This window comes from Abrus precatorius, unplaced genomic scaffold (genome assembly GCF_003935025.1).
Source record: "Abrus precatorius isolate BTA unplaced genomic scaffold, Abrus_2018 Scaffold10, whole genome shotgun sequence".
NCBI classification, from domain to species: Eukaryota; Viridiplantae; Streptophyta; class Magnoliopsida; order Fabales; family Fabaceae; genus Abrus; species Abrus precatorius.
In genome coordinates, this window is record NW_020874292.1 from 20,118,122 (window position 1) to 20,128,545 (window position 10,424).

The 10,424-nt window shown below is 31.1% G+C and overlaps 1 protein-coding gene across 1 annotated transcript; it reads left to right on the forward strand.

The window, feature by feature from the left end:
* The first annotated feature begins 6,588 nt into the window (after positions 1-6,588).
* On the forward strand, positions 6,589-10,424 carry LOC113873778 (pinin). Its single transcript, XM_027512091.1, has 10 exons — positions 6,589-6,756; positions 6,828-6,929; positions 7,038-7,103; positions 7,332-7,505; positions 7,599-7,712; positions 7,843-7,914; positions 8,940-9,023; positions 9,128-9,228; positions 9,540-9,624; positions 9,796-10,424. Exons 1-10 carry the CDS (start codon positions 6,679-6,681, stop codon positions 10,198-10,200), a joined length of 1,281 nt encoding a protein of 426 aa, XP_027367892.1. The 5' UTR covers positions 6,589-6,678; the 3' UTR covers positions 10,201-10,424.

Below are 10,424 nucleotides of genomic sequence, written 5' to 3' on the forward strand. Positions count from 1 at the left end.
ATTAGAGAATTAATATACTATCTTCAAGTTGTTATGTTTCACAATAACACGCACTATTGAGTAAAGAAGGCTCACCTTAACACGCATGCAGACCAGTTTCAAATAGACTACCAACCGTCAAGCAAAAATTAATCTGATTAATTAAAAGTTACGAATGGTATTAGCTTAGCCAAGTATTTAATTTTGAACAACAGTTGGTGCCTTCCCCATTTTCACTCTGTAAATGCATTTCAGTTGTTGGCAGTATAATTTGTATATGTTGGGATCCAGAACATATAAATATTAAATAGCAGTAATACTCGTAGTAATTTGGAAGTTTTGTCCATTGTTTTTTTACTCTTGTCCGGGGAGAAAATAATTGAAGGGATAAACATTGGGAATGACCCTGCTGATTTAACTAACATGTCCATGCTAATAATAACATAAAAAAGAAAGAGAGGTTTTTTTTGTCAATCAAACATGGGTAGTCCTCAACATTTTTCTTTTTCTTGGGGTGCAGAAGCCTGTTTGATGAGTGGGTAAGGCTCTTTTTGGTTCCAAGTGACCCAGGATTTATTGTTGCTTAATTCAGTACAAAGCCCCTCAATAGTAGTGACAAAAAAAGAGAACCTGTTAGTAGTTTATTTCTGAGTTATTTCATTTCTTGGGGCCCGTAGTATTCTCACCTTTGGTACCAAACAGCCCACTTTTATTTCTGAGTTACTTTTTGTGGTTTATATTTTGTAAAGATAAATGATCTTTTAATTCTTATACAAAATTCTTTTTAATAATTTAATTTTTATTGATAAAAATATTGTATATCAGTTCTTAAATAAAAATTTATTTTTATCTTTTCTATGACAAATAAATATTTAATATGTTAGGTTTAAATTGTATTTTGATCTCTATATAAGATTTTTCTTTAAATTCATATAAAAATCATAATGAGAAAACTTCGCGTCTTGATTTATTTTTACATAAGCATCACTGTTAATATTTTCATATCAAATATCACTACTTATCAACTCTATCATGCTCTCATAATAATCTTCATTTATTGTCTTATTATCCTTATCTTAATGTACTATTTTTTTTAAGATAGTAAATTTATAGTTGCATAATAAATAAAAATGATGATAGTAATTATTTCAAGTGATTGTAATTTTCTTACAAATTTACTAAAGATAGAGAAAAAAAGTTTTTAACTTTAGACTCAACTCAAAGGAATATGACTGAAATTTGAAATATTGATGTGACGATGATAGGAGAAACAATGGAGATTATGATGAAACATACAAGAAATGTTACTCAAGATGAAAATGTTGGAAGTGATGCTCATATAAAGATAAAAGACTTGAAACTAGACATGAACAAGTATGACATAAAATGAGGTTTATTTGAAGAATCAATAATAATCCTCTAAAGATGATAAGAAAATATCATTTTTTACTAATAAAAAATCATCACCATAATGCTAGAGATAAAATTTAAAAAAATTATATAGAAACTAATATACAGATTTTGTTACCATAGGGACTACACTAAAAAAAAGGTCTTGTATAAAAACTAAAATACAATTTAAACATGTTACGTTAGATAGTTGTTTGTCACATAGGAGAGAAAATTAACATTGCTATATAACGTAATGGCGGACACAAAATTAAAAATAAATTTTTATATAGAGATTGATATACAATTTTTTCACCTATAAAAATTAAATTACAAAAAGAAGTCATGTATAAAGACTAAAAGATTACTTTTTTTTTATTTGCTACTTTTTTTAATTTATTTTTCATAAACATTCTTATTAATATTTAGGTTAAATCTATTTAAGTTAATATAGCAATAATCATAACACTTGGTAGGTAGTTATTTTAATTTAACATGTGATCTTAAGTTTGAATATTAATAAATGCAAATGTGTTAAAATAATTAGAGAGTTTTGTTGTCAATAGTAATCCTATCAGATTCAAATATGATTGCTTTTAATGGAGAATATTTGTGGTCTAAACAAAAAAAATATAGTAATAACCATTTTATTACTTATACAAATGAATCAACCTTGTTATAGCGACTTCATCTTTTTTACTTTATCTATCAATCAGTAAAGTTGGCATAATCATATATAGGATAAATTATTTTATTAATCTTTTTTTGGTGAATCTTTATTTATTTCTTATTCCATATTATCATGATAAAAAAGGAATAAAAATGTGAATTGTAGCGACTACCACGAGTAGTATCTTATTTAACGTGTAATATAATATCATAAGTATTGTCATTTAAGTTTTTATCCGCAAGTTCTTGGACTATGATGTGATCTTTTTGTTTAAAGTAAAAAAAAAGTAAGTCATACAACTTACTTGACCTGATTTACGCACAATATTTTCAATATAAGGAATAAAAAGAAATTAAATTTTATCACATACATCAAGGGACACAAGGTCACATTATCAAAACTTGGTTCTTTATACATATGATAAATAGTAAATTGTATATGTAAATATAACATTCTTCTTTTGTCATAATATAATCATGAAACTATATTTTATTCACACATGTGAAATGTTCATATTGACAAGTATCACCTCAATGATTGGGTTGAACTAAAAATGTCATTCTCACCTTAATTATTTTTAAATAATTATTTTTGAGTAAAATTATTTTTCGCAAGTTAAAAAGGGATAATCATAAAAATTTCATTTCAATAACTTCAAGCAATTGTTTCTATAAAATATTTTAAAATAAGGATAGATTATAAGTTTGAATCAAATCATTGTTACAGGACTTAATTAATAAATCATAATTTAAAAAGAATAATTTCTTAAGTCCTGTAGTTTCATCCATCCCTTTCACTAAGCCTGATGCTGATCATCTTGGTCATCTGAAAAATAAATATAAGGGTGAGTACTTTATACTATCACACATAAGCATAGAGACTCACCTCACACATTTCACCCATTTATGAATATAATTCAAATCATGCATCAAACAAACATAAAGTAATACTTTTTAATATTTCACTCCAATTCACATACAAGTGCACTTACTGCACTATCAAACAATCCACATATAACACCCACATGAGCTTATTGGATGTTAACCACACTCATTGTGATGCTGTGATCACAGTTTTTTGATGCCCTCAACCTCATAGATTTACTCAGTTTTACACCATAGATGGTCGCTGGTTAACCCCCGTCTCACGTATACAACATGAGCGGTCACAGACCCTTAAGCAAAGGTGTTAGATAGAGGCTGAGTCAGGAGGAGAGTGTGTAACCTGTGGTGCACCTACACTCACTGTTAGTGTCACCACAACCCTCTTTTTACCAAAGTATTTTTACTGTCTCATCTTCCACACCCCCAGTATATCGCTGTAACCATTTATAACTTTCAACATTTCACAATCAAATTCACATTTACATTTTTCATGCTATTTCCACACACATTTGTTCACATTCTCAATCATATCATGGTATTTATGACATGCACACACATATTCAGTCACATTATATTCAAACCACCAATTTCTATCACAATCCTATTACAATAAAGTCATTCCATTACACACAACATCCAATATCCATTGCATTATGATTACCACAAATTTTTATCACTCCACACATTTTCCTACGTTCTATGTCAACTACATTGCAACACATAGCAAAATAAATAGATTTTAAGTACAATGAAATAAGGTAGAGTCCCTCCTTACCTCAATTGAAGACCCAACACAATATCAACAATGGAATTGCTCCTCACACGAATTTTTATCCTAAACACATGAAAAACTCCATGAGAAACTGAGAAAAGAAGGAAGAAAGACAAAAACCAAAACCCTAGTTCATAAAACTTACCTCCAAACATTCTAAACGTGAGTCTAACTTTCAATCTAATGCACAAACGACTTTGAGGGTAATTTAATCGGTGAAAAAGGGTTTGGGGTTGAGAGAATCAAAGAAAGGATGAGAATAAAAATGGGAAATGAATTTTTCAAATCCTAAACCCCTCAAATAGGATTCACGATATTCTCGCTACAACGAGACATCTCTCGCTGTAGCGAAAATATCATACCAAAATGCACTTTGATTTCTGTATAATCTCATTATAGCGAGATTGTACCTAAAAAAACACCCTCTATCTGTTGCCCTCTCGCTGTATACGCCACTTGCCGAGTACCTTCTCACTATAACGAGAATATTCTTACAGCATACACTTTGCCTATTTCTCAATCAATTTCAAACACACCCAATTATCAATCCACAATCAACATCCACAATTGTACTTATATATTCATCTACACATATGCACATCATCATACAAACCAAACGCACAATAAGACATTAATCCACATATTTATATTAATAATAAAAAATAGATTACAAAACGCAGGGTGTTACACATTCAACCATGCAAGTGGACTTCAACAATTTAACTTATCTATGATTCAATTATGACAATATGAAGTGTATCAAATCAACTTGTTCCATTCATTTAACTTCATCTAAGAGGTAGAGCACATTTAGTGTGTGATCATCAATTAAATGAGTTTAAATGCACTTACGTATGTGCATTAAAGAAAACTAGTTCTTTTTTTTTTTGTGCATGTTCAACTTCATTCATGATAAAATAAAATGTAAAAGATTAATGAGTGCATAAACTTGGTAATGAGTAAATAATCCCAAATTGTCATGAAAATAATTTAAGTACATGTGAAGATAAAAGCAAAAGTAACAACTATTACAGTGTAGAAAGAAAGAGTACACTACACCCCATCAAAACAAGTAAATACATCCTACCTTTATTACCTTGTTGGCAAGAGTCTAAATATACCATAAAAGAAATAAAGCAAAATTGATCATTACTCCTCTAAAAGGTTCTCCTCTATATCCTTAACATCCATGAGATTCCTCATAATTGATTCATCCTCCCTGGTTAGAGGGGTTGGAAGGTTTTTAACCACTTTATATCATAGGGAGATAGAGACTGACTTCCTAATGGTGGTCTTAAACCTAGGCCCATTGGGACGTTAGGTGACAATATTTTTGGACATTGTTTAAAATATATTGTAAATCCTGATATAGTAAGATAAAGTTTAATTATTATTAATAAAATTTATTGTAAATAATATGAAAAAGTAATTTGCTTGAATAAATTGTTTACAATTATTTAGGAGGAATGAAATTTCTCAATTTATAAAAGTTTTATTTTTGCTCAAAAAGAAAGGAAATATGATAAAGTTGTCTGAAATATGATTTATCTTGGTTAAAGGTTTTTTGAGCTATCTTTTGTCGAAAGATACCCTGGAAAGGGTTGATATTTACTATTTTCTTTTGAAAAATCTTATTTGAGTCAATGGATTTCATGACCTTGATTTCTAGTTGAAATAAATATTTTGACAAAATTTTTGCATAACTCAATCATAATAAGATTTTAATAAAAAAGTGATATTTTGACAATTTTTTTTTTGGACAAAATATGACAAAGAAAAGATGAATTTTTTTAGTAAAAAAAAAGGTAACATTTCAACAAGTTTTCATGCAAATTGATATAGTTAACTCTTGGAGGTTGAAAGTTGCAAGGTCTTGAAATAGATTATAAGTTTGTTGAAAAAGTTTTTTTGGGATATTTTCAAAATACATTACTATTATCAATAATTATGGTCAAGAATAGGTTAAAGAATTTTTTATCAAAAAATTGATTCAAGTTATTTGTGAAGGTAGGGTATCTAAATTAAAAGACTTCAAAGATAATAGATGATTTTGTCAAAAATAATGCTCTTATGTGAAAATATTAATTAAGTTGACATGTTAAAAATATTTATTAGTAATAATAAATTGAGACGTGATAAAATCATGTAAAAGAAATAACAAAATTTAAACATGTATCTTTAAATAGTTACTTTGATATTTTTTTATATTATTTTACAAATGGATCTTTAAACATGACAAAATCATGTAGAAGAAGTAATAAAGTTTAGATATGTATTTCTAAGTAGTTACTTTGATATTTTTTTAGTATTTTTCTATAAACAAGTCTTTAAACATTAAAATAAGAGACTTCCTATGGAAGATACTTGTATTTTATATCATAAAATTTGTCAAATGTTCAATGGACAAATTAGACTTTGATGAAAAGAGTTTTAACAAGTACATTATCTTAATTAAGATATACTTTCTTTTAATTATAATTTATTTAATTATTATTTTTATTTATTTTGATATTTCCTTACCATTTTTTTGTCTTTTTATTTTTTATTTAAATACCACTCATTTATTTTTATTAATATCTTTAAAAACACATTAACAAATAATTCGTTAAAAAAAATCTAAATTTTAATGAAAAATTCACCATAAACAACAATATTTTTTTATTTTTATTGATTATTCTTATAAATTATGTAACTTTTTTTTTACGTCAATATGCAATTATTTTAGAGTGTATAAACCAAATAAAAAAAAATAAAAACTTGTAAATTATACTTTAAAAAATCAGAATTTAACTTATATGTGCGTGGGTGTAGATTTGATCAAACTTTATATAATCAAATCTGATAAAATAAAACCTAGCAGACGTAATTTTTATAATAATAATAATAATAATAAAATTTGGGTGAGAAAAAGGGTTTTTAGGAGGAGTAAATATATTATGAGTGCGAGGGTTTTGTAAAGCAAACAGCAGTGAGTGGTGATACCAATGGGGAGCACGGCGGTGGAGAAGACGGAGGAAGAACTCCGCAACGAGATCGATGAGCTTCTTCGCCAACAGCGCGAGGTTCTCTTTCTCTTTCTTCTCTCTCTCTATGTACATGTGTGTTCGGCTCATTATGGTTGTTAATTCTGTAGATAACTGAGAGGCTTCGAGATCCTCGAGGCCTCCGTAGAGGTGCCTTGTCAGCTCCTGCTCTTCGCAGCAACGGTGTTCGCCAACGACCCTTTCTTCGCCCTGTCAGTAATCCTTCCCCCCCCCCCCCCTCTCTCTCTCTCTCTAGGGTTCACAATCCCAAATTTCAACTTGAATTATCCTATTGATCAGTATAATTTATTATTGTTCAGGGAGACAGGAATGATTCTGAAGATCAACCACCTGCCAAACGTCGACTTTCATCTGCTGTCGTTAAGGTACTATTGCCTGTTCCATATCCTTGTTTTCCTTATCATTGTTTGTTGATAACTGCTGAGAATATCATAAGTGGGTGGTGGTGCTTCTAGATTCAAATCTAGTATGCATTATATGTTAACTCAAAATTTAAACTAGTGGTGTCTTGCCCCGTCCTCTATAATTTCTTTGTCTCTCCCAAATGGGAATATAAGAGCTTTTCTTAACCTCATTTCTGTTTGGGACTGAAGGTGGATGATGGGGAGTTACCTGAAGATGCTGATGCGGGACAGGATGATAAAACAAAGGATTCAGCTGGCGAAGGGGTAAATGGGACTGGTACGGTTGACCAGAGTGATAGGAATCCTTTTACTTCTCACCAAACTGGATGGACTAGAAGAGATAGTAATCAAAGAACTTCAAAGGTGGGAAACACAAATGTATTATTATCTTCTCGATGATTGTTGATTTAAGGTTGTAGTAGTGTATCTAACCCTGTAGTCTGTTATCCATGTCAGGCTCCTGACATTCCTTCTGCGGAACATGTTCCAAGGGTATTGCCAAAGAATGAGGATCCAAGCTTGGTTAATAGGAACAAGCGAATGCTGGGTCAACTTTTGGGAACCCTGGAGGTATGTTGGATTAGTTAGTTGGTTTTTGACATTTTTCTAGTGCTATATTATTAGCTCAATCCAGTATTGCTACTTGTTACTACTACTATTATTTCTATATTTTTATGTGTTCTATTTTGAACTGCTCCAGAAATTCAGAAAGGAAGACATGCAACTCTCAGGAACAGAGGCATATATGAGAAGATCTAATTCTTTGCAAAGAGTAAGTTCAGAAGATGCAGTACCTATAGCTACCCGTGTCTTTAATTATAATACATATGTAAGATGTGCTTTAAAATAATTCAGTCAATCCTCGTTTAAGGTTATGTAGAGTTGTAAAGTATACCTCTATGGATAAATTTAAGCATGGCCGTTATTTTATATTAATATTAATATGATATGATATTTTTATAAATACTTGCTGAAAATTTTTGATGAATGCATTGTGGTGGATATACTCCTTTCACTTGTTCTAGTAGGTAGGTTTTATTATGAAAAAGCTACTAGGACTTCTTGTTAATATGGGGAATATAATACATTTTCATATTTTTCTTAAGCCAACATTTGCATTGATGGCCACATGTCTAAGTGTGATCATATGTATAAATCAATTTTAAACAAAGCATTCTATTCATGTTTCTATTTATTTCCATGCATCTGCTTGAAATTAATGTCATGGGATATTTTCCTTGCCTGTTGCTGATTATGGGGCCTTATTCCAATTTCCCTCCTTAATCCATTGACATTATATAATTTTTCACCCTGCCTATCCATATTGGCTATCAAAGTTGGTGATTAATGTCTGTATATGATATTCAGATGACTGGTGATTGTGATTTTATGTACCAATCAATTGAATGGATGTGTTTTATGCTGTCTAAAGTCCCAAGGAGGCTGATGCAAGTTCTTTTAGTGGCACTGTGATATGTACACCCCACAAAAGGTTTCTGGAATATCATATTCAGTTGTAGTAGATTAGCTTCAGTGCCAGTTTGGTTGGACAAGGTGAAACTTAACACAATAGTGACTAGATTAGGGTGCAATGTGCCATTTTAAAATTGGACTTATGATTATGGGATAATGCAATATCCCCTGTCTGTTGTGATGCTTGAAAGTTCTGATCTGAGCACCTCTCCATGTGATGAACTGAATTTTTCTTTTCCTTTCTCTATCCCCCTCTCTCTCACGCACTCATGTTAACATCCAAAGCTTTATAATAACCTCAAATAACTTGAAACTATTTCCTAGGCTGAGCAAAGGGCACGTGAAGAAAGTGAAAGGCTTAGGAAAGAAGAGCGTGAACAGATTGCTGAAAAACGGAGAAGAGATTTGGTTTGCTTTCAATGATAACTATTCTTTGCTCTATTTGTTAGACCACAAAGTTTCATTTTGATCCTCATTAATGATTATTTATTTTGTTTCCCTATTTTCATCAGACTCTTAGGGCTCGTGTGGCTGCTAAAACAGAAGAAAAGAAATTGGAGCTGCTATTTCTTCGGTGGAGTGAGCATCATAAAAGACTAAGCAATTTTATAAGGTTGGCCTCCTTCAACTGTAAACTTATTAGGCAAGAGTCTCTAGGTAGTCCTTTTGACAACTGGACATCTATTATGTCTGACATCATATCATGCTATCCTCTGCAGGTTATTTTTAATTTTGGTCCAAAAGTGTCCATATTCACATTTTATTGAGACGAAGATAAGTTTCTGTTCATGTGCATTGTAGTGTTGAAGCAACTTGATGACTGGATGTTTCCTGCTAATTGCAGGATTTTAGGTAGACATAAAAAAGTTTTTCTTTAATCTTTTTGGGCTCTTTTTTGATTGAATGTGGCATGTATTTTTGCAGGACTAAAGCAGAGCCCCCAATCTACTATTTGCCTAACAAGCCCTTGGATGAAGATCCTACGTCACTTGAGAAGCGCAAAGAAGAGGTTGTCAAACTTACAACATTTGATTTCTTTTGGTCTTCATCTTATAACATCATTTTGATCACTATCATGGATGTTTATGAGTGCAAGTTTACTAACACACTAGATTCAAGATTATTGGCTTTTAAAATGTATCTTATTTCTTTCGCTCAATGTCCATATCGTAATTTGTAGGCTTTCCTAGAATGGAAGAATGCAAGAAGAGAGGAAGTGTCTGAGTATCAGAAACAAATTGGGGAACAGTATCTTGCCAATGTTGAGAAGGAATTGGAGAGATGGCAGAATGCAAGGAACGCTAGGAAAGTAAACAATGATCAGAATTTACAGGAGACTATGGACAAAGAGTTGGATACTCATAGGCTTGAGCACGGTCCTAAGAAAAGGAAGATCCCTGGTGGAAACAATAATGAAGATGATGATGATGTGGAAGATATAAATGTCGGAGAGGACGACATGATGGATGACGAATTAGACGATGAAGCTGGTAGAAGGATTGATGAAACAACTAAGGCGGAAACAGCTAACACCAGCGCAGATCCCGCAGCTGATACCGATACCGATAATGTGGACCGGACGTGATGGCCCGCTAGTACACAATTTTCAATCATTCTATGAGATATTCATGTTTAGTAGTTAATCGCTTGCTATTGTAGTATTCTAGGCTTATGTATTCGAACTTAATTGCCTTTGTATTTTTCTGTATTCAAATGAACTTTTTTCAATCTTCATTTCATCACTTATTCTCTTTGTATTGCTAACCTCTTGGAAATCAGAGTAATGCACAACATGTTTGTTGGGTTTGT